The 25,137-nt window shown below is 43.8% G+C and overlaps 1 protein-coding gene across 1 annotated transcript in view; it reads right to left on the bottom strand.

Annotated features, from left to right (window-relative positions):
* Positions 1–25,137, bottom strand: part of LOC310875820 (adhesion G protein-coupled receptor L3) — a 233,471-nt gene that overhangs the window by 81,151 nt on the left and 127,183 nt on the right. Inside the window, exons 5-8 of the mRNA XM_083789211.1 lie at positions 16,356–16,730; positions 8,960–9,063; positions 3,869–4,054; positions 1,321–1,359 (exon numbers count right to left, since the gene is read on the bottom strand). Of these exons, the coding sequence (XP_083645337.1) occupies positions 1,321–1,359; positions 3,869–4,054; positions 8,960–9,063; positions 16,356–16,730 (704 nt within the window). The remainder of the gene's footprint in view (positions 1–1,320; positions 1,360–3,868; positions 4,055–8,959; positions 9,064–16,355; positions 16,731–25,137) is intronic.

Raw genomic sequence — 25,137 nt, forward strand, 5'->3', positions numbered from 1 at the left:
AACACACACGCATTGTACAGTATTCCTCTCGGCTGCCATGTGCGCAGTCACACACACCATGCATATTTAAGTGGCTTTCCAACATGCCTCGGAGGAATCCAAAACAATCAGAAAACGTGTTGCTTAACACGAATGCTGCGGTGCATACATATAAGACAACATCTGGCTCTAATGCGACGCTTTATGGGAGCCATCTGTGGGAGAGATAGCTAGGGGATGTCAGCTCGCCCCTGCACTTCTCTCCTCAAGGTAGACGTGATTGTGATGACAGCTAAATGACAACCCAGAGATAACACAACTACTCAGTAGCTCGAGAAATGGCTTGAGTAGAGACTGAGAGACAGAGACAGAGAGACAGAGAGAGAGAGACAGAGAGAGAGAGAGAGAGAGAGAGAGAGAGAGAGAGAGAGAGAGAGAGAGAGAGAGAGAGAGACAGAGAGAGAGACAGAGACAGAGAGAGAGAGAGAGAGAGAGAGAGAGAGAGAGAGAGAGAGAGAGAGAGAGAGAGAGAGACTCACATAAATTGGGACACATATACATTATGTATCACGGAGAGCCACAACACTCTTGAGTTTTGGCTGACTGGGAAGTTATGGAGAGTTAGAGTTGTGTGACTCGGTGGGGTATAATGAGGTCACTTTTTTACTCTTAAGCATATCCCATTACTCACAGTGTGTGTGTGTGTGTGTGTGTGTGTGTGTGTGTGTGTGTGTGTGTGTGTGTGTGTGTGTGCGTGCATGTCAGTGTGTGTGTGTTACAGGATTATCGTTGACCACAGCTCTTAATTGTGTGCCGCATGTAGTATACTGTATGCAAAAATACAGAGGTTATCTACCTTGATAATTTTGGCACTGAAAACAATTGAGACAGCATTCTACAATATAAAAACTGTATTTTATGTGTGCGTGTGTGCGTGTGTGCGTGCGTGCGTGTGTGTGTGTGTGTGTGTGTGTGTGACGGGGAGGGGTAATTCCACAGGAAGGTCAAAAACATTTGAACAGGCAGAATGGAACACACTTTTCATGCATGGTGTAAGTGAAGTATTTAGTAAAATGGGTGGACATGGCGTCAATGAAATCTGACCCTTTGACGAAACATTAACATCAGTGGAGAAACAGGATGTGGTCAAGAAAGAGTGCTATACATTTTAAGTGACATTGCAACTTTTTCCCCCATATTGCTAAAGGGTCAAATTTCAGATACAACCATTCAAATGGAGGATGGGGGTTAGATGTGACAAGCAAGGCATGATGCACAGTGGAGACATGGGGATGGGGTATAAAATGAGGAACATTTTGTTCAGAGATTAAATCCAAATACCTGGACATAAAACCGGCAAGATCGCTCTCGCTTCTGGAGCTGCAAACCCCAAGAGAAATGTAAGCATTAGCAAAAAAGACCAACAATTCAAGAACAATTCCAGTGGCTTGAAATGCAAATAAGATGCAATCGACTTGGTCTCTTACACATTAAGACAAGTGCTGCTCATTTTACATAAACTGTGCAGAAAGCCACATATACATTAATTATGCCATATCTAGGAAAACTAGCGTAGAGATGCTTGTGTTAATTAGCACCAAAAGGACTAACACAGCCCAAGTGGGAATAGGCCTGTGAGACACTGCTGCTCTCTTAAGTGGAGTTTCAAGGTTACCATTACCAGTGAGGGTTTGTGGACCATTTAACCTAGAAACCTCTGTCACTGCAGCAGGACGGCTAATGCTAAAAGAGAGCTTAGCTTAAATGAGGATAACTGACATTTTGCAGGCCAATTCAGTGTGCTGGCTAGAGGAAATTATCTTGGAATGATCCACTTTATCTAAGTTCTACAAACGTTATGTCGAAAGGTAGAGTCAGTAACAAACCAGCTGCTCAGGAGTTGCTTAGGGGATACTTGGTGGCAGCATGTGGAGGTCAATATGGATTGAACCACCAAGAGCACAATCATCCCATAAAGAGCCTCTTGGTCCACATTACAGCCCACTCTCATGGAAGTGTGCCCGTTACGTTAGCAGGCTAGCCTTTGATCATGGAAACAGCATGGAGCATCTTGCCGTTTGCCAACTCAATCGTGTCTTTGTCTGCCGACAGAGAGCATTGTGCTCCACTATCAAAGGCATCTTTAATTTGCTTAGTTCTTTGCCGATTGTGTCAGAATGATTGAATTCAGAGGTTAAGACACCAGTCGATGTCAGTAGAAGAGAGAGAGCAAAAGAGTTCTGAATCAGGCCATGTTAGACCATGGTCGTTTTGCGGATGGACAGGACAGAAGAAAGCCATGATACAAGACATGTTCAATTGTAATTTGTCATTGTGGAGCTTTGAAGCCTTATTATCTTTTTCTAGCAACCTGCTTGCTTTTGATTCCTCATCAGAGTATCATTGTGTGATCAAATGTATTGATCACACAACGATATTCTCTCATTTGACTGTAAACCTTACAATGCTGTTTGTCTTTCTATCAGTAATTATAAACTCTAGGTGCTTGTCAATGCAAATTTGTTCATTAGGTTCTCTTTGGAGCCCCCTCGGCCATCTTTACTGCCTTCCTCTCGATGGAGAAAACTGGCAGTAAAATCTCAATGGGGACATCTGTGTCTGCCGTGGTGATGAAATAAAAGGCGGAAAAAGCTAGCCGGGAACAGGTGTTCTTGTTCCACTACAAGTGAAGCCACTCCAACAAATTAACGTCTGACATTTTGAATTTCACTGATGTTTGCTTTTCTGTCAGCTGTTCGGCAGACAGAATGTATTATTTTAGCTTGTCTCGCCTCTGTGCCCCTTCGGTGTGCACGGCTGCGAATTGGGGAATAATTGCATTAGCTCGGAGCTGCAGCAAAAAAAAATGAGAGAGAGAAAGTGAAAAGCTGCACGCCATGAGCTTGGATAGAATCCAGTGAAATATATTCCCCTGTCCCGTTAGTAAGAATCAAAGTGTTGAATTGGGCTTTGCAGAAGGCTAACATACAGTGTAGACGACATACAAAAGAATAAGATATCAAACTATATAAAAGTGAAAGTGATACATGATACTACATCGGATGGTCAGCAGGGCTGTGCTTATAACAAATCCCCTGCAATGTAAGGACTTCTGTTCTTAGGCAACAAACCACATGAAAAATGTAGAGACCTATCATTTTATCTGACAGTGGAAGGCCGAAGAGTGGGATCATTAAAATAACACCCACTGTTCACTCTTGACTGGATTGAAGTCATTTGACATGTTTATACACTTCCAAGAGTCTCACAACTTTCAGAGTTTGTAAGTTTATAGCACGACCCATGCCAGATTTGGATCCAATGCCAATCCCTGTTTTGGAGTCCTAGACAACCGTTTACCAATATTTTGACTGCAATGTTATCAAGAAAGTGGAACTTTTTGTGTTAGGTTTCTAATCTACACCATTTTACGTATTTAAGCAGAAAACAACACAAAAGTCATGTTTTGATTGATTAAAAAAATAGCAGATCTATGTTTTGACATGTTGTGAGCTTAATCTACCATAGGCTAATGATTGGGATGCAGGCTGCATAATTGCATAATTAAATTGAAAAAAGTCAAATAATGACCGATATAGAGGCCAAACCGAGATATCGGCCAGGCTCTAATGAAGATGTTAACTTAGGCGCACCAGGGTGGCCCTCTCTTCAACGTCGAATCAGGTAACATCCTATCTTTATATATTCCATCCCTGCTCCCTCACAGGTGATGATCTGAACACTGTGGATAGCTGAGGCAATACGTTGGCAACCCTGCAGCTCATGTTTATCACACCTGTCAGCCAGCGTCAGATCACCACTTCTGAAGGGGAGGGAGAGATGACGGCTAAAACGAGTGCCTCTTGAAATGATGAAACGGGCTCAGCACCTTGTTGAGGCTTCGCGCTGCGCTGTCTTTGCCGCCTGGCGTGAGGTTCCTCAGCTGCACGTCCAGGAGGTCAACCAGCTGCACCATGGCCTTGACCGTGTAGGTGATGTCCCCCGCCTGAAGGTGACTCTTGGTCTGCTCCGCCAGCTCCCTGGCGATGACCGCCGCGGTCTCGCCGGCTTTTATCTGGAGTTAGAAGGGATTACACCAAACGTTACGTGACTTGGAAAATGGATCAGACCCTCTTTGCATAAGTGATGCAGGATGATTCTACAGTCTACAGCCACATTTATACCCTGGTCGCTGAAGTCCAGGAACAGACGTGGGCGTATGACGAGGTATAATTTAGGCTATGCTCTAATGTAATGTGCACTAAACTCCCAATGTGTCGTGATTGCTGGCTTCAAAACATTCATCGGCAACCAATTGCAAATGTACACACGCCTAATATCCCTACCGACTCAATCTGGCGTGGCCTCATTACTCTCAAAATACACAATTTGAAAATATGACAAATTGCAAAATACAAATGTGGAGTGCTTTAAAACAGATGCCGTTCAGCTGATACGCGTTCACTGATTGCTTCACTATATTGCATGCAATTATTAAGTGAGGTGGTGGTGCTCAAGTGAAAGCACACAAGGGCCAATACCGTATCTGGAAGCAATTATAAAGTCAACTATTGAGAGAATTTCCCCAGATAGCGTTTCGCCATTATGAAACGAATGGATGGCGCTGTTGCTTAGGGGAAGTGGTGCATATGTCATACACACACAGAGGATGGAGTCTGTTTGATAATCATTTTTTCTGACATTATAGGAAGCTTACAGTATATTATGTGACTGCTTTGGCTCTGACGAGGATTGCGACGAAACCGCCAATGATTAGTTTAACCTGTTTCACATTAGTGATCCTGAGGCATTTATTTTTGCCAATCTTTCATGTTATTTTTTCACCATGTACTAAATTGCCTATTTTCTCTCACTCTCTCTCTCGCTCTCTCTCTCAGAATTAGGACCGACTGTCTCACTTTCTTGTCTACAGTATACACCCACCCATGTTCTCCCTGTTGTTGTTTTTCAATAGAGAGGTTCATGGTGCATCATACCTCCTCTTCTCGACATATTGGTTAGTTGTGCTGTGCCATTAAGTTGATTTAATTACAGGGTTAGGGCTTCCAGCAACAGAGTTTATTGGCTAATGAGACTCTCCATTTGCCCTTAAAGCTCTATGCAGTTTGTAACATTGTGTCTCCTGGCGTTTTGAATTACAATAGAGGGTATGCGCATGCTTAAAGTGAATGGCACATCGAGTGGCAAAGCAACATGCAAAGTGAGTTTAATATTGTTTAATGTCGTTTAATGCAATCAGATAGGACTTTTCTGTTTGGATGTATGGGCTGTCAAGGCCAGAAAGTAGTTATTTGCCACTCAGTAGGCATTCCTGCATAACTTCCGGGTTTGATGATGACCCTCTATACACATGTCCACCTGGAAGAGGAGTAACAATGTCACAAAGGCACATATTTTGTCAGCCATCAACCATGCCGGTTGGCATTTAATTTCTCTTTTGAATTTTCACAAGAGAATGAAGACACTAATAGTCTCCTAATTAAATGATTGCACTGTCTGATAAGTGCAATTTTTTTTTTTTATATTGTAAGAGGCTACAATTCACGTACAAACTGTCTCTGTATTGATTTCTTAAAGACAAGCTTGATGTTTCAGTCACAAGGTTGTTTCTCAAGATGGCATTGCGCAAGAGACAGTGACGTGCATAGATAGACACTAGGTGGCGCTAGAGTACTTGCCCATAGCCCTCTGGACAGCAATGTGCCCTTAAAAAAATAAAAAAAATAAGCTTCTAATATATTATTTATGCCCCAAAATCTATAAATCTCACACCATTAAGGCAACCGGTCAGTTCCACACACTGCACAGCGTTTCACTTGAGCACCTGCCCCTCTAAATGTCTGTGCACGCCACTGTTGAGCAAGGTCCTTGTGACTGTAATGTCACTAAATAAATGCAGAGGTTATAAGTGTGTTTACCATCTTCTTTAGAATGGACTTGATTCCAAGCACCACAAAAGAGACAATGACAAGTGGCGTGTGCATTATGTGTGTGTTGCCTTTTACTTGTGCTGTACAGTACCTCGCTTAAACCCTATATACCATATTGACTGGGCTCCCTCAAGCCTCTATACCGTACTTGTTTCACTCTACACCAAATCTGTTCACAAAACATTACTATAACAGCTCTCAGTGTGTCGTGTTGTGAGCTTGTACGTCCTCTGCTAGATTCACCTCATGACTTGACAGAAAAGCGGCTAAAATCTATCTAACTATGAATGTGCCAAGTCTCTGTGTGTATACTTCTGTACGTCTGTAATCCACGTAACTCGAGAACCCACCGACAAATTGACACACACGTTCCACACCACCACAGGGAGTGCAGTGCCCGGTGTCGAGTCGGTCCGACCCACCACGGTTGCTCATAACCGCCACAGAAAGTCCTCTGCCCAGGCTCTGGACTGGGCCCCTGCCCAGGGTCCATATATGGAGCTGGCCTGTTCTGACCTCACAACACTCCATATTTAGTCATGGCTGACACAGAACTCCATAAGCTGGCCTGTTCTGACATCCCAACACTCCATATTTGGGCATGGCTGACACAGAACCCCATATAGGAATAAAGGGACACAGAGAGACGCATACAGAAATCTGACGTCGGGCATAAAAGGGACACAGACATAACATCTGGGTGGGGCATCCATTTCTAACTTGCATCATTCCAAATAGGCCAGTGCCCAACGGGCACCACTGTAGAGGCCCCACAGGCACCTCTCTAGTATCTATAAAAGCACCTCATCTCTGTGTGTACAGTACGTACGTCGTACGTGTGTGTGTGTGTGTGTGTGTGTGTGCGAGAACCGTTCACCGCACCGACTTCAAATTCGACACGTGCGTTCCACACCCCCACAGGGAGTGCAGTGTCCGGTGTCAAGTCTGTCGTATCGCCGTTTGTCCATAACCAGCACAAAAGCTGGACATCTCCATAATATGGAGCTGGCCTGTTCTGACATCACAATGTGTTCTGACATCTGCATAAACTCCATATTTGGGCATGCCTGACAAATGACTCCATATATTTGCATAAAAGGGACAGAGACATAATAACTAGGTATGCATTTCCAACTTGCATCCAGTGCCAGTTGCCCAACATGGTAGCGCTCTAGTATATAAATGAAGGCAAATAGAATAAAAACTGCCCACCAGAATTTCCGCCACTGCCGACAGTCTGGGCATAACATCTACCTGTCTCCACAGCAACAAAGAGGGACGCTGGGCACATTGCTGGTATGTATCATTCTATTTCATGGCTTTAAAAAAAAACGCTTTCATTAATAATTAATGCAGTGTCTGTTCATCACTTCCCAAGTCAGGCAACAGAATGTCAACAGTAGAAGTGACTCTACAGTATATCGAGTTCGGCAAAGAGGCATTTTGCTGTAGTTAATATTTCCAAACACTGGTCCTGCTGTGGATTTTTATTGCAGTGCTCAATCAAATGACATCGTGCTGCGTAGATTTGCAACTCATACTGCACTTGCTCTCTCTCCTGTCTTCCCTGCATTCTCAATCTATATCTGCAAACTGCCTTTTGCTTAATGGGCTGAGCTGTAGTAGATGGTACGTGTTACTGCGTGGGCTGAGCTGTAGTAGATGGTAGATGGTACGTGTTACTGCGTGGGCTGAGCTGTAGTAGATGGTACGTGTTACTGCGTGGGCTGAGCTGTAGTAGATGGTACGTGTTACTGCGTGGGCTGAGCTGTAGTAGATGGTACGTGTTGGTACGTGTTACAGCGTGGGCTGAGCTGTAGTAGATGGTACGTGTTACCGCGTGGGCTGAGCTGTAGTAGATGGTACGTGTTACTGCGTGGGCTGAGCTGTAGTAGATGGTACGTGTTACTGCGTGGGCTGAGCTGTAGTAGATGGTACGTGTTACTGCGTGGGCTGAGCTGTAGTAGATGGTACGTGTTACTGCGTGGGCTGAGCTGTAGTAGATGGTACGTGTTACTGCGTGGGCTGAGCTGTAGTAGATGGTACGTGTTACTGCGTGGGCTGAGCTGTAGTAGATGGTACGTACGTGTTACTGCGTGCGCGCCTCGGGGCCCTGCATGGGGTTTGCAATTCATTAACGGCGATCGAGCCGCCATTGTTTACTATCGGCCCAGTAACCGTCCCCTGCTTTCAACACGATTGCGTTATAGATTTAAAACACAGACTGCGTGGTGCAGGGCTGTGCACTGCAGGAACGTGCCTCTCAAGATGAGATGCTGTACAGCAGGGGGTCTCACCGCTTTTGCCTACTAAAGTAAGTAAACTATTTCAATTTTCCAGCCATTCAGTTGCAAAAAATATATATATATTTATTTGTAATAATTTGGGGACCCCCCAAAATAATGTGGCAACGCCCTGAGGGGTCGCGGCCCACGGGTTGAGAACCTCCTGCTGTACAGTACAAAGGGAGCCTAAGGGAAGCTATAAAAAGCTCAAACTTATGTTGCTTATGCAGATGGTTTATTGTCCATTACGGTTCAATCAGCCCATGCAGACACAGTGTTCTCAACAGCCAGTCCCAGAGATAACCCTGCCTGCACTCCATATTCAATACAACATCCAGTCATTACATAACAATAATCCAACGAATTAACTTCCAGTGGTGAAAAGAAAAATGCACCAAAATAAGTTAATACATCTCTATATAAAACAACAACTCTGCAGCCCATTACGACTAAGAATTGTCCTTGACTCATCAGTTTCTATTAGAAACGGATACAACACAAGGTTAGAAACTCTCTAACCTTCCGCCTTGGAGAGGGTTCAACAAAGAGAAGAAAAAGAGGCAATTCTTCAACACTTAACTCCTATAATATATTCTGAGCCATGCATACAAATCTGAACAGTGGCATTTTTTAATAAAGACACATTCTTTCACTTTCGGTGCACAAACAAAAAATACCCATGAGGAAATGCAGTACTACCACAATTTGTGTTTTGTTTTGTGCATTGATGGTACTGTAGCCTACCTTCTGGCTTATATGATTGACCCAGGGCGAGGTGCAGTTGCTGAGGTCGGGACCCAGGGCATCCCAGAAGCCCTCTGGACCCATGCAGGCATACAGGGCCACACCTGGAAAGAAAGATCAACTGCAGGTTAGGGACATTAGTCCTCCTCATCTTTTCAACATGTATGAGTATGTGGCATAACCATGTCCGTAAGGAACGCGTCACACAAACATGGAAAAAGATGCAGTGTGTGTGTGTGTGTGTGTGTGTGTGTGTGTGTGTGTGTGTGTGTGTGTGTTTGTGTGCGTGCGTGCGTGCGTGTGCGTGTAATATGCTCTGTTAATTTATTCCCTGGAGGTACACAACACACATCAAACATCTTAATTCCTGCAAGTAATGTATTTTTAGATTCCTGTTATTTTAGAAGATTGGAAATTATGCAAATTGTGTTATTTCGCTCATAAAAGTACCACATTCCAAGCTCACAGAAGAAATGGTGGCGCAGACACAATTGGCAGTATCGTTTCATCCGTCATGATGAAATTAAATCATTTCTTGAGGTGGTGCTTGAAGCCGGGCTGAGGTAACCCAGACGGCGGCTGTGTTTAATCATTAAAAGTCAGACAGTGTCTGCATGCATTAAGTATGTCTGACAGTTCAACTCAAGAAAAACTCCAACAAACTCCAAGTTCCAATTATCTCTGACAGAGTGGAGTTCATTAGAAAAGGTCAATTAATGGCACTAGCCCATTGGTATTGTGTGTGTGTGTGTGTGTGTGGGCGCGCGCACGCACGCACGCACGCACGCTAGGGCATAGCCCTGGTCCAGTGCTTACAGCGAGTATCTCTCTGACGGCCTGTGGAAGTCCCTTCCGCAGCCCTCTAGCGATTTTCTCACTCCAGTGCGAGTGTTTACAATTCCCAGCAAATAAACAAAACGACGTAACTAACTACTCATCGAAACAAAGCCTGCTAGACCTTGGTAAAAGTCTATTCTCGGAGCTGGGAAGGGTCTCAGGTCCCCAGCTTCTCTCTAAAATGCACTATTTTAATCATTAAATAAAATGAATCCAACCAGATCGGCGCAGGCAAAACCCGGAAATGCCGTAGTAGAAGAAATGACTCTGCCTGGTAAATTCAGGGTGCATTGCGTTATTAAAATGGCACAAAGTGCATTTTAGGGAGAAGCTGGGGACCTGAGACGCTTCGAGAATAGACTTTTACCTTAAGGTCTAGCAGGATTTGTGTCGGTGACTAGTTACGTCGTTTTGTTTATTTGCTGGGAATTGTAAACACTCGCACAGGAGTGAGAAAATCGCTTGAGGGCTGCTGAAGGGACTTCCACAGGGCGTCAGAGAAAGACTCGCTGTAAGCGCTGGACCAGGGCTAGTCGCACGCGCACGCGCACGCAAGCTCGCGCACGTGCGTGTGCGTGTGTGTGTGTGTGTCTGTGTGTCAGTTCTTGTCAGGCCTTGTCGAGATCTCATTCTTATTTGACCACAGGCACCATGATGCAGCACGTATTGAATGCATGTCTGAATTTATATCCGGTATTAAAATGAATTAGAAGAAGAGAAAAAAACGACTGCAGACAAGTTGAAAGGGAGAAGAACAAAGTGTTATCTTGTCAGTTAAAAACTTGTAATGATCAAACACCAAAAACTCCATGTCAGCTGCGATGGTCAATTGGCAGCTTCCAACCGCTGCAGAGGCTGTCTGACCTCGCTGTGTCGACCTTATACATGAAAAAGCATGAGATAGTGTGAATAAACCAATCTGACAAGCATAGAGAACAGAATGCTTGTCACATTATGGTCCACTGTCAGTCAGCAGTCTCTTCACCAAGGCGGCGATCCTCTGAGGGCATCCGTCACCTCACTAAGCCATCTTAAGGTCCTTACGCACCCCAAGCGTTTCTTTCTTTCCTTCGGTTTGTGTGATTCATTCGGTTTTTAAAATACATTTGTTCTGACTGCTGTTTTTGTCATGAGTGAGTACATGCACACAGTAGAACACGACTATCACGAGGCGATGAAACAACACAATTTATTCGGAATTAGGTTGGTTTTTCATCGCGAACAAAGTCATCAACCTGTACGAATGAATCAACATCATGTTAAATATTTGCCCCCAGTGCGTAAAGACCTTTAGCCTTTTGAACACATACAGGAGTGTTTATTTAACTCTGTACACAAATGAAATCAAATGGACCCATAATGGGCCTGTTAATGTTCTTCTTTTAATGTTAAGGATTTTACTGTGTACTGTAACTATTTCATGGCAGGGCTCTGCTAATATAATAAATCATCTTCAATGTTAAAGCAATTATTGCTTTAAAATGGGAAGAAATTGGATTTATAACACAGATATTTTTTGCATTTTGCTTTGAATGCCATCCAATTACACAAAGCCAAAAGACTCTTACAGTACCAAAACGATCAGCTTTTTTATTTTATTTAAAGAATATATAATATAAGGGAAGTCAGGGGACGCTTGTGAGGAAACACGCTGACTTTTAGAATGCCCTCATCTGGCTCAGTGGGACGACCAGCGCCAACTGATAACAAGTTTGACTGGCACATCATTACCTCCTGCGGTCCCCCATCGGACGGATTCGGTGGGTTTTTAAGATATGGGGCTCAGTGTGTCCTAGACAGAAGAGGACGGAACGGAAGGCGTGAGGACGACAGAAGGGGGATGGATTAGCTAGCAGACAGTCAGATGGAGAGAGAGACAGAGGGAGACAGAGAGAGAGAGAGAGAGATAGGAGACAGAATAGTGGGGGGTGAATGGATGGAGTCAGATAGGGGCGAGCTCGAGGAACTTTCAAAGAGCAGCAGAGGAAAGTCATACATCTGCATTCTGTACGGCAGATACGTCTGAAAAAGACTAATGGCTTTGAAGGGTGTGCAGAGAGAGAGGAAGTGCTGCATATGTGTCTCTTATCAGGCCCGACGATGGCTGTTAGAGAGGTCTCCATGGCGGTGCCCGCTAATGAACTGTGTATGTGTGTTTTTGTGGGGTTTGTTGTGTGAATGTACGTGCGTGCGTGCGTGCGTGCGTGCACAGTGCTTCATATCTGTGTCTGTGTGTGTGTGCACGAGTGTGAGGGATGAAGAGAAATAGATATCAACCACTCTGTGATAACAGTTGACAACTGTTCAAGCACAGATTTGTTAAATCTCAAGCCACACATTTCAGGAAAATGATGTCATTTCCAAAACCTGATCAGGTGACTCGATAAAAAGTTTGTTTTTTTAAACAAAAATGTAAAAGAGAAGAAAAAACTAAGACTTGTTTTCTTGTAACATAAGCACGTTTTCTGCAATGTGCAGACAGCAGATGCATAAAAGCTCCACTTTTCCCTCCCATTTTTATACATTTCCAGTTAGTGTTAACATCAACATTTGCAAGTACTTTTGCTAAAAAAGACACACTGTACTGTACCTCCTGCCAACAGAAACCCTGTGATGTTCACATCACCCAATTATCTTTACAAGAAGCATTATTATTCATTTCTCTTCGTTTGTCATTCATTGTGCCAATACTTGACAAGAGAGAGAGATTCCCTTTCAATTGTACATATGCCTATATATTTTTTTTTTTGTTGTTGTATTTTTCCACTTTTGCTTTGGCATTGTTAATGTATGTTTTCTCATGCCAATTAAAGCTTTTTGAATCGATTTGAATTGAGAGAGAGAGAGAGAGAGAGAGAGAGAGAGAGAGTTGTAAGACGTTGTAAGACTACCTGTTAAGCCTATAGTTCAGAACAAAGAAGCCGTTTAACATCCAATTTAAACTTAATCTTACGATGGTGTCACGAGCTGAAAAACCTCCGATCTACAAGTTGAACATAACGCCTCAGGTATGTGGTGCTCTGTGAAGGTGAAAGCCTCGCTGCCGGAGCTTCTGTGACTGTGGTCTGCTACTGTATGTTGTCAATCAATTTCACCTTGGTATTTTGTGAAATAGTATCAAATCTAGCGTTTATAGAAAAATCCAAGCATTCATTAACCCATTTTGGGCGGGCACCCATTTTGGTGTTAGCATCATGTTATGCTTTAGCTATTGAAAAATAGCAGATCTACAAGCTCATAGCGCGCCACCTATTTTTGAAAAAAACGAAGAACGACTGACATTTTTTTAGAATCTGATCTCAGGTCAGAATGGGTTAATCAGACCAGTGTGTGTCCCAGTGGAAACCTCGTATGAATCTGATCTCAGGTCAGAATGGGTTCATCAGACCAGTGTGTGTCCAGTGGAAACCTCCTATGAATCTGATCTCAGGTCAGAATGGGTTCATTAGACCAGTGTGTGTCCAGTGGAAACCTCGTATGAATCTGATCTCAGGTCAGAATGGGTTAATGACTGTTGTTCACACCATTGTTGCAGGATCTCTCTGTAAAAGTGTCTTGAGAGAGAGAGATAGAGAGAGAGAGAAGAAGAAAGAGAGGGGTGTGTGTGTGTGTGTGTGGGGAGGGGTTGGGGGTAGAGAACAAACGAGGTGCTGCCTTTAACGACATAAAGTGCACCAGCCCTTGTAAGAGCACCCCGCGCAAATGTGTTTAGTGTGAATTAATTACACTAATTGTTTCCTCTGAGAGAGAGAGAGAATGTGGGAGATCTAGTGTTTGGAGTGCAGCGTGCGTGCGTGCGTGCGTGCATGACACGCGCGCCACGTCGTCTCGTTTCCAGCCCTCCAACATGTATACTGTAGATGCGACGTACGTGAAGCTATCTTTAGCTGTGCTTCAGTGAGTCAGGCCTGAAGGAGGGAGGGGAGGACAGAAGATGAGGGGAGAGAACAGAGTGGCTGTAGGGGCGTGCGAACACAAAAGGCTCACGGCAGCGCTAGACACAGGCAGCAGACAATCAGCCGTGAAGAGCTTCACAATGTTCCACGTGACGTCTAACAACAAGAAGATTGGCAGCAGCCTTGTACTGTAGATTTAACCCAGTCTGACCTGAGATCAGATTCTAAAAATGTCTGTTTGAAAATGACAGTTTGACAGTCAGTCGTTCTTCGATTTTTCAAAAATAGCAGACCTACAAGCTCGTAGCGCGCCACTCGGTGGCGCGCTATGAGCTTGTAGATCTGCTATTTTTCAATAGCTAAAGCATAACATAGTGCTAACACCAAAATGGGTACCCGCCAGGGGGGCAGTCAGCCAGATATTTCGTGAAGCCTCTTTTGAAATCGGGACTTCCTGAAAGTTCATATAATGGCCTGTTGTGGCGCTGGACTGGACCCAAAAAGCCCCATAGCTCCATAGAGGCCCATGTATTTGGGCCCAACTTCACCTAGACTGTATTACCTTAATAAACATGGTCATGAATACTTTCTGCCTCCAGTCACTAGTTTAAAGTCTCATTTCTAATGTCATAATATACTTCTTGGAAAATTATGGTCCCATTTATAAAATAAATGACCATAAAGTCGCGCATGTTCTGAGGGGCGTGGCTACCGTTACAGTCTATGATCGGGATCCCCCACCCACTCGAGTCAAAATAAAAACCAACGGAGAAGAAGGGGGGAAGTCCCGCCTCGTTGTCTGGGCCAGCCAATGGCCAACTGGACCAGAACGGATCAAGAAAGATGGCGACTTACAGTGCATTAGAGTGCAAGGAATTTCAGGCTTCATTTTACGTTCATGTTAGACCCGGGGAACGCTTTGTCCATATTTTTTACAGTCTATGGTCCCCGCCCAGAATGGGTTAATAAAGAGAGGGAAGAGAGAGAGGAGCACGCCGATATTTTTGCCAGAGAAGCTTCCGGCTTCACACTCGGGGGCACGTCAAAGGGTATTTTGGAGGGGGATTAATCATGTTAAAGGTGCGGCTCCATTTGGAAATGGATTTAACCACTTAAACCCTAGATACTTCACTGACTGCGGTACCCCGGGGGTCTATACTTTGTCCCCACAGCCCTTCACAAAATCGCAAAAAGCATTTTTGCAAAAAACATTCTGCAAAAATAGCCAGATCCATAAGCTCACAACTCCCCGGCATGTGTTGTGAGCTTGTAGATGTGCTATTTTTGTGCTATTTTTGCTGAATGTTAGCCTATATTTTCATGGAATATTCACCTCATGACATGGCCAAATTAGGGATGCTAGGATTCACGTGGTTTAAGAGCTCATCCAAAAATCATACATGGCCTCATTTCATTACGCCTCAACTACTGCAATTCCCTCTAGTCCGGGCCTTAGAAAGAAAATCACATCCCGCCTACATTTAATTCAGAATTCTGCTGCCAACACTAAGAAACGGGACCATTATTACATCTGTACGTGCGACTCTCCACTGGCTGCCTGTGAGCGCCAGATGCGACTTCAACATTACGACTGTGAATGTCGAAGTGTCCTTGGGCAAGACATGCACTGAACACCAAATTGCTCCCGATGTGCTGGTTGGTGCCTTGCATGGCTTCCGCCGCAATCGGTGTATGAATGTGTGTGTGAATGGGTGAATGTATAAAGCGCCTTGGATAAAGGCGCTATATAAATGCACCATTTACCATTTACTCATTACATACTGTATAAAGCCCAAAATGGGCTATCCCCATAAATCTCATGATGATCTGAGGCATCCTCAGATCGGGCCTTTGCAGTACGGGGCACCTAGATTATGGAACGCTCTGCCGTTGCATGTAAGGTTAAAGCACCATCTGTGCCTTTGTTTAAGTCACTTTTAAAAACTCACCTTTACACAGAGTGTTTACCCCTTTCTATAGGTGATTGTACATATGCAATTGCTGCTATTTGTTTAGTTTTTTTGTGTTTCTCGTTTTCATATAGCTTTTGATTGTGACTTGCTACAGGTATATGTCGTTTTTTAACCTTGTTCTGTACAGCACTTTGGAACCTTTGAAAGGTGCTATATTATAAATACAGTTCATTATCATTGTATGTCTCCATTTCACGTGAATGAAAGTTGTCTCCTCTGTGTGCTTTGAGACATCCATGGCTACACGTTGGTTAGTAATAATAATAGGGTTGAACAGTGTTGATTTCGTCGACTAAATTAAGACGAAAAAAATTTGTCGACTACCTTTTTTCCCTGACGAAAACTACATTGAAACTACATGAAAACTAAGCTACGATGACTAAAAGTGAGGCTAAATATATTGACAATTTTGTCGACAAATAAAACTACGGCGTCAAACGACGGCATCAAGGCCCACCAAAATACATCTTAGTCGACTAAATCAACTGTAGAATTAGTCGACTAAAATCTCATGACATTTAGTCGACTAAAACTAGACTAAAACACTAAAACATTCCAGGTGACTAAAATGTGACTAAAAACGAAATTAAGTTTCATTCCAAAGACTATGACTAAACTAAAATTAAAACGTGCTGCCAAAAACAACACTGAATGGAGGAATAGGAATGAAAAGCAAAAAGACTCAGTTACCCAGAGTTCCCGGTGGGCAGGGCATCTTGGCTACCAGGCCTTGTCTGGTCTTGGGCCAGGAGACGTCAGCCATGCTCAGGGGGTTGCAGTACTCCACCCTGATGTTGGGGAGCTTGGAGGAGGGCGGCAGCCTGCTGCTGACGCCGGGCACCGCCTCCTCCACCGGCGTGAGGTTTGGCGAGGCCGCCGTGGTGGTGGTCGAGGTGGTGCGTGGCCGCTGGCCGACCGGCGTGGTCATGGCGATGCCGTTCCGCGGCGTGGTGCTGGCGCCGCCGCCCCCGCCGCCCGCTACGGTGTTGATGGTGACGGTGAACGGCCGCGTGGTGGTTCTGGAGGTGGTGGTGTCCAGGAACACCATAACGGAGGAGGAAGACTCTGGAGGAGGAGGCAGAGGAGGATGGAGTTGAAACAAGGAGAACAGTTTTTATCCCCCTCAGCAATAGTGTATATACTTTCGTTTTATTTTTGTTGGTTGTTTCTGTCTGTCTTTTTTCTGCCCACTCTTTTCTTTTTGTCCTCCTGAAATGTTTCAACCCAAAGTGATATTGCCCTGTTTGTCCCTGTCTAAGTGTGGACTTGATGTCATATGAAAAAGGACTATACATTACATTGGAGTTGGAGCCACATGGAGGGGGGATGAGGGGGGGAAGAGGGGTGAAAAAAAAAAAAAAAAAGGAAAAATCTTGGGAATTGCTCGTGTGTCATATGTGAAAATGCTATCTGTATTGCACTGCTATTTCCAAATAAAACAAATATTTAAAAAAAAGAAACGAGGAGAACGGGGGGATTTAGACCTGAGGACGACTCTGGAGGAGGAGGCAGAGGAGGATGGAGTTGAAACAAGGAGAACAGGGGGATTTAGACCTGAGGACGACTCTGGAGGAGGAGGAGGAGGAAGAGGAGAATGGAGTTGAAACATGGAGAACAGGGGGATTTAGACCTGAGGACGACTCTGGAGGAGGAGGAGGCAGAGGAGAATGGAGTTGAAACATGGAGAACAGGGGGATTGGGTGGGAGGAGGCCTGGTACCCATTTAGGACGATTCTACAAATGCCTTCTAAATCCTGTTTTCTGAGAAGAAAAAAAACATGTTTCTATATCAGTGGTTCACAAACCACTGTCAAGCATCCCAGAAATGATGATGATGTATTTGGCTGCCGACCCCCATCTGAAAATATGTTGTTCCAGAGACCCCCCAGAAGCAAATGTTTGAAAGAATATATATTCAAAGATGAATGAATATCTGGACGCACATGTGGGTAGATATGGGTCAGTGTTCCATACTTACAGTATTGCGTGTCATTTTTTTTTTTTTTTTTTTTTTGTCGAATGAAGCCTGCATTCTCAAGGTAATCATGACCCCATTCCTTTTTCCCCCCAATTAATCTTAAAGGGATTGTGACATAAAAAAAAAGGTTTTGGAATTGTTCTTGTTTTTTGTAGGTTTTCTAATCTCAATTGCACCCAAAAAACATGAACTTTTAACATTCAGTAGATTTTCTGTGATCTGGGGTTTTCTGGCTCAAACAGGTGCTCTGATTTGCCGGCAGTAAGTGACATCACTTACTGCAAAATTATGTCAATGGGATTTGCCAGCAGATGTCACTGTTTCACTGTGTTGCCTGTTTTCATTGTAGCTCAAAAGGCCCAAAAAACCCCAAAGAAAACTTCAGACCACAGAAAGTCCACTGAATGTTCAAAGTTCAGGTTTTTTGGGTGTAATTGAGGTCATAAAACCTAAAAGAAAAAAGAAAAAGAAATTAAAATGAATGTCATAAAACCTTTAAACATATTTTTATAATGCATGTTTTCATTATTAATTTGGGTTTACAAAACTATATTTAACCTTAGTAATTTACCTTCTTCCCATGGTGGTGCAATTGCCTGTCACTGTTAATTATGAAGGGCAATACAAGTTCAAACAAACAAATAGTAAGTAAGTAAATAAATAAACATAGTTGTGCGCCGTTGTGACAAACCCGACATATTAACCCATTTTGACCTGAGATCAGATTTTAAAAAATTCTGAAAGTTTTCTGAAAAAGCTATGTTTCTATGTCAGTCGTTCTTCGATTTTTCAAAAATAGCAGACCTACAAGCTCGTAGCGCGCCACTCGTTGGCGCGCTATGAGCTTGTAGATCTGCTATTTTTCAATAGCTAAATTATAACATAATGTTTAAAATACCAAAATGGGTTAATAAGCGATCTATAAGCTCATGTCGTGATGCAACGCGTTGTGAGCTTGTACTGTACAGTACATGGGCTTGTGGATGTATAAAACAAGGCATTAGATCTGGAGCATTATGTCTTTCTCCCATTTGGCAGTCAGTCACAGCTCATTATGTGTCTCAAAGAGGGGACATTTATTTTGGTGGAGCCGCAGGGGAGGAAAAGAGAATATACACGCAGGGGGTTATTTTCATGTCTCTCCTCGTGTGTCAATTTAACCCATTCTGACCTGAGATCAGATTCATACGAGGTTTCCACTGGACACACACTGGTCTGATTAAGAGGAGGTGGTTCAAAGCCGAAGCTGGCAGCGGAGAGGCATTAGGGTCACTACCTGCATGGAATATGAATTATATTAAAATAAATGTTGCCTGTATCTATTATATTATAATTATATTATTATTGCAGTTCTACAAGCAGTTCTCTTTTGGCAAAGAGACATAACATTGTGGTTCAAAAGTACAGAGACAACTACTTACTATGTAAGTTACTATGCCTAGAGAGGCATTAACTCCGATAGTTCAGCAACCGCCACCGTTCACCACCATTCTATTGGGCCGTATAGACGAAGACGGCCTCCTCCTCCACCCACAACAACAACGGTGAAGGTGGTCGCGCTGATCGGATTAGCGAAGAGCTATTGAGCCACTAAACACAGCCGCTGTATTTATACAGCGCGATTTGAAATGGAATACTCTTAAAAAGGCCTAGAAAGGCCTCATCCACCACCTTCCTTTTTTCAATGCATTGTTGCCTGAAGGGGAAGCAATCGAACACGGAGCTGCCACTCGAGGGGAGCTTTGATTAGCGGCAAGCCAACTTTATAGTTTTATCATTAAATATAGTGCTAATTAACACGTTAAAGTTGGCGTTGGCGGTGCGGGATCTCATTAAAAAGGCGTTAAAGAAGTCCTTTATAATGAGTTAAGTGGTTAACAATCTGTACAGGTACGTATTATAGTATATGGACAGTATATGAGCTGTTTGAACTTGTAATAATATTACAGTGAAATAAGGAATCATCCGTAATTTGACACACATATTATGTGTGTCAAATTACGGATGATTCCTTATTTCACTGGGCGGTTGGCAACCCTAATGGGCACACATGTCTAACATAGCGCTGGCTGCGCTAATGCCAAAACCCGACCCTATACGCACACGCAGGCATCTGGCTGTGCAGGCTCAATGCAGACCGTATTTCGACTACAGGGCACCCTGTGTGGCTCTGTAACGGAGCATTATAGCTGTGTGCGCCATTTCTGGGTCAACGGGGACAAACTGCGACGCCGATTTCCTGGATTTGTGGACTGGATACCCCCCGTGGCTGCACTCCAGGGGGTTCTTGCTAATGGCGTTGCTTTACCTGAGCGCTAGCATCACACAAACACATACGCTGGTACTGAACACAACACTGACCACGCACGCAACGCACGCACACACACAAGAAGCAGTCACTCAATACTAGTGTCTCTCAAAGTGGGGTCCGGGGACCCCTAGTTCTGGTCCATAGCTTTAGATTAGAAGGACGTCTCCTTAACGCCATGGGACTTTCAACGCATGACACGCATGACAGACTAGTGCACGGCCTGTTGACTGCTGCAAAAATAGGAACAACACTTTCACCACTCACCAATACAAGACGGTTTAGAGGAGTTGAAAGCCTACTTTCCTTAGTGGGACCACTCAGAGCCCCCCACCTCACATCTAAAATACACTTTTTGGCCATAAAAGATAATTTCACCGGAAGGAAAAATCTGGCCAATGGGATTTTCCTAAGATCTCTAAAGGGCGCAGTGGAGTAACTAAAACATATTTTGTCTTCCGGTGAAATATTTTCTTTTGGACGTGAGCTAGGGGACCCCCAGGGGAGCTTGAGGAAGTTCAAGGGAGTCGGAATCCAAAGGAAAGTATGCACATCTCTAAAAAACTTTCAGGTGCTGAACATTTCTCCTGGAGAAGGAGAAATTTGTCCGCACACTGTTGTGTAGCTCCCACAGGAAATTGTATTAAGGATGACAACGTTTCGACCCCTTATGGGTCTTCGTCAGGTATTCCTATATGTATATTACCTGACGAAGACCCATAAGGGGTCGAAACATTGTCATCCTTACTTACCAATTTCCTGTGGGAGCTACACAACAGTGTGCAGACTATTTCTCCATCTCCAGTTCAAGGGATTCCCCAGCTAAATTATATATATAGCATATAATAATATTAATAATAATAATATAGCATCAACATCTGTTTAACCCACGGCCAAATAAATGCATATAAATTTGGGGGTTCTTGACATGTAAAAGATTGAGAAAGTGGGCGCGTTCGGAAATACCGCACCGGAGCGCACTCGCCAGCCTATTAGTTTGCATTGCAGTGCGCTCAGTGCGCTATTTCCAAACACAAACACACACACACACACACACACACACACACACACACACACACACACACACACACACACACACACACAAAGGAGCAGTCACTCAATACTGTGCAGTCGTCACAGGTACGCAGAGATGCACACGTATACACACACATGCAACTGGATATTCCCTTTCCCATTCAAATAGAATAAATCACATGCACACAGCGCTCCCATCCATCATCCCATCCATCTACCCCGGCTTTCTGTCCCCGTCAAACCCCACTCCCCAGTGTCCCTGATTGGAAAATAAGGGCCCCAAATTAATTTAGCCATGGGCTTTATGAACGTGTGGGCCGAGTTTAGCCACAGAGGAGCAAGGGGGGGGCAAACGGAAAAGGTCATTCTTCATAACGGCACAGCGGCAAACGGCGGGGCGAGCCCAGAGCCACTTAAATGGCTTTATCAATGGAGAGGACGTCCCAGGAGGGCGGCATTATCCTCCACCTCACTCTTACCCGTGCATCTGTTATCGCCGCTTTTTACATTGGAGGCCGAGATACTTCAATATGCTCCATCGACATTCCTAAAAGGTCATGCATATACATCTGCTCGGCCCCTCATACCGCTGGGAGAGGCTCCCAGGAGGGTTCCCGTCAGGGATGGCAGGCGGGGGGGGGGGGGGGGGGGGGGAAGAGAAGGAACGAAAGTCCCGAGCAGGCGTCGTTTCGCTGCTAATGTGTAGATAAAATCAAAATGACAAAGAAAATGACAAATGGGTCCGATCTACAGACTAGAGTGCAGACGATCAGTGTTTAACGAGGGTCAGCTTTAAGGTGGAACCGGTTTAATGAATGTCACACATCGGCAGAATTTAGATTACCGGCGTCAGTGTTTTCAATTCTGGTCCTATATAAATAAAATTCATACTAGAGCAATGTGACACGTTGCTTGAAGTGCTCATAAAGGCACGCTATTAAGCGCATGAATACACTATACAGTCGCAGAATAGTTATAATCAGAACATAATATACTGTACTATGGTACCATTTTGCATGTGCGTATTTGATTGTACTCGAGAAACTGTTATGGCACTGTGCACTTGTACTGCATAGTGCAAGCTACAGTATTGTACATGTGTTATACAATACAACTGTATACTGCTTTTTGTGGTGTTATTCCTGTATCTGCTTTATCTTATCTAGTACTTTCTATGTCTGGCAACTGGATTTCCCTCCAGGGGAATCGATGAAGGTCTATCCACCTACACCAGAAGCACACGCACACTGACACACATACTGTATCATCTGTACATGATGTTTCACAGGCAAAGTGTTACCTGGAACCAATCTGCAGAACAAGAGAGCACAAGGTAAGTAAGTGGTTCGTGCCACAGTTATTGAAAGGCCGGTCGCACCAAGGAACAACTGACATCCCACCGTTCTCAACAGTCACTAGCACTCAACAACAAACACGATTGATTAAATAGGATGCTGCCGTGGTAAACACTATGGATTCCTTTTCCCTAACAAACTAACAAACAAACGGTGGTGGACAGTAACCAAGTTACTAAAGTCTACTCGAGTACTGTACTCGAGTACATCTTTTGGAGTATCTGTACTGAACTTGAGTAATTGTATTTTTTTGATACTTAAGACTTTCGCTCCATCACATGTCAAAGACAAATATTGAACATTATTTTGACTACACTACATTGCTAGGAACGGAAGGGAAAAAGCTGATTATGAACTAGAAAAAGTGCCCCTCGGGGCACAGGTCTCCACCAGGCCAGGTAAGGTTGTGGCCTCCTGGTGGCGCTATAATAGGCCAATGTGAAAAGGGTGCCATTATTTCTTACACCATTTATGGCAATTGGATGATTTGATTTGTTCCAAAAATGTGTTTTGCTAAATTCCACCTGTTGGTGATGCTATAACAGGCCAATGTGAAAAGGGTGGGATATATTCCCCAGCCTAGTAGGAAAGTCTGTGAAAGATTTCACGTAAATTGCCCGCTGCGTTCATGATTTGAGGCTTTTTGTTTCAAAAGGGCCAATCCTGCCAACTTTAACGGTGCTGGAGATTAGCTGTTAGCGGAGTAATATTTGACCAGTCCAGGAGTACCGGTATCTATCTATCTACTTTGACTCACGTACTGGAGTTGAGTACTTAGTTTTTCGGCCACCTTTGGCACCACAGTAAACACTATGGATTAACCAAGTATTCCTTCTCCCTAACAAACAAACAAAGAGGAGTTTGATGTTGTGCTCGCCGGATCCCAGCAGAAAGACTCCATCAATAAAGTGGGAGGTTAACAAGCCTCACGTTTAATAACAATAATATCCCAAAGGCACGCCAGGGCCTTCATTCCTCATTCAGTTGTAAAATATATTTTAATAACTTCCAATAATATTTTTACAAAGACGCGTATAAAGAACATGACAAAAAAGTATAGCAGTAAATTAATGAACAAGCAGTTCATGGACAATATGCCGCACATACAGATACAGACACACCACTTTCTCTTTTGCTCTCTCTCTTTCTCTCTCCCACGCACGCACGCACGCACGCAACAATGGGAATTTAACATTTTCACCGGCTGCCAATGCAGTACATTACCGCACAAACATTCCGCAAACACTGTCATCATCCTACAGCCATCAATACATGCGTGTGCCACAGAGCACAATGCCTCCTTTAGCTCCACTGAGAATAGGGGGGGGGAATTAAAAAACTTCAGTGCATTGTGCCTACACATGTTGCGACCGCAACTCGCAACATGTGTAGGCACAATGCAAGGAATAAATGCATTCGCCATGTATCCGAAGGAAGTCTGATCCAATCATTTTTAGATTTCTCCAGTTTAATCCTGAGTTTAAGTTTTTGTTGTGTTCAAGATCTGATTTTAGGCATGTTTAAGCCTCCATGAAAATCCGTGTTGAGGTTCTTAATCCACTGTTTTTCATTTAAACGTCTTTGTCCTACTGTCCAGTTGGGATTGTGTTGAAGTCCAGCGCATTTTAGAGCTTCAATGCCGTGAGCCATGAAATGTTGCACAAACCTTGTGGTTGTCTTTTTTCCATTGTTAATATTGTATCTGTGTTGTCCCAGCCTTGTACCTATCGTTTTACCCGTTTCTCCGACATATTGTAAACCACATTTTTCACATGTGATTAAGTAAATGCAGTTGCTGGTTCTGGTTGTTATTTGTTGTTTAATCTCTAACACGCGTTTTGTAGTTCTATTTTTGACTAATTGTTTGGGTTTGAAGTATTCTGGTCCCTGGCGTGCTGGTGAATAGGGGGAGGGGGGGGGGGGGGTAGTGCTTGTGCATCAGTGGTGACACCGATGTCCCATGGACCATAACAACATGCAGGGCATCAGTGTTAACGTATGTATTTATATCCTACTTTTACATTGATAAATAAAAAGATATTTAGGCATCACACTTTTCCTGATTGTCCCCCCCCCCCCCCCCCCCCCCCAAGGAGTGTGCCATTCATTTCACTTCTAGTGAAATTGCACCGGGGTAATGTTGTGGCCCACATTAAGTGACCAGTGCAATTGGATATCGTCATCAGGGTGATCCAACCGTGGGGCGGCGCTGAGGTTGATCTGTGTGGAATGTGATAAGCCTCTAGTTTACAATGCATGCAGACTGGCCAGTTAAGATATGTACATAATAGCCCCCCCCCCCCCCCCCCCCCCAAATAATCATATTTGAACTGGTGGATACCCAAAATACCCTTACAGTATGTGTGTGGCTGTGTCCCCGTGTCTGTCCCTGTGTCCAAGCACGGAAATATAGCGTTATAGCGTTTGTTCACCAAGTGTCACTGTTGGGAGGAGGGCTTTACAGTACAGTACAGTACAGTCAACAGTGCAGTACCACTCACTTCAGACGGGTCTGATTTTGTATTATCATGTACAAATTATTTGCACAATTATACATGACAATGTAAAAGTGTACATACGTATACTGTGTAGTCAATAGGCTTGAGTACATCATAATAAAGGTCACGTTTTTTTTAGAAAAAAAATGCGGAAATGGGAGGTAAAAATCTGAGAAATGCAGCTGTGTGCACTATAGGGACCTTTAGACTATCTTCTTCACAGATCATACCCTATACAGCAGGCGTGAGTGTGCTTATATCTAAGAGATAGAGGGGTACCTACTGTATAAGCATCTTA

The sequence above is a fragment of the Protomyctophum parallelum genome, assembly GCF_964188405.1.
Source record: "Protomyctophum parallelum genome assembly, chromosome: 18".
Taxonomy (NCBI): domain Eukaryota; kingdom Metazoa; phylum Chordata; class Actinopteri; order Myctophiformes; family Myctophidae; genus Protomyctophum; species Protomyctophum parallelum.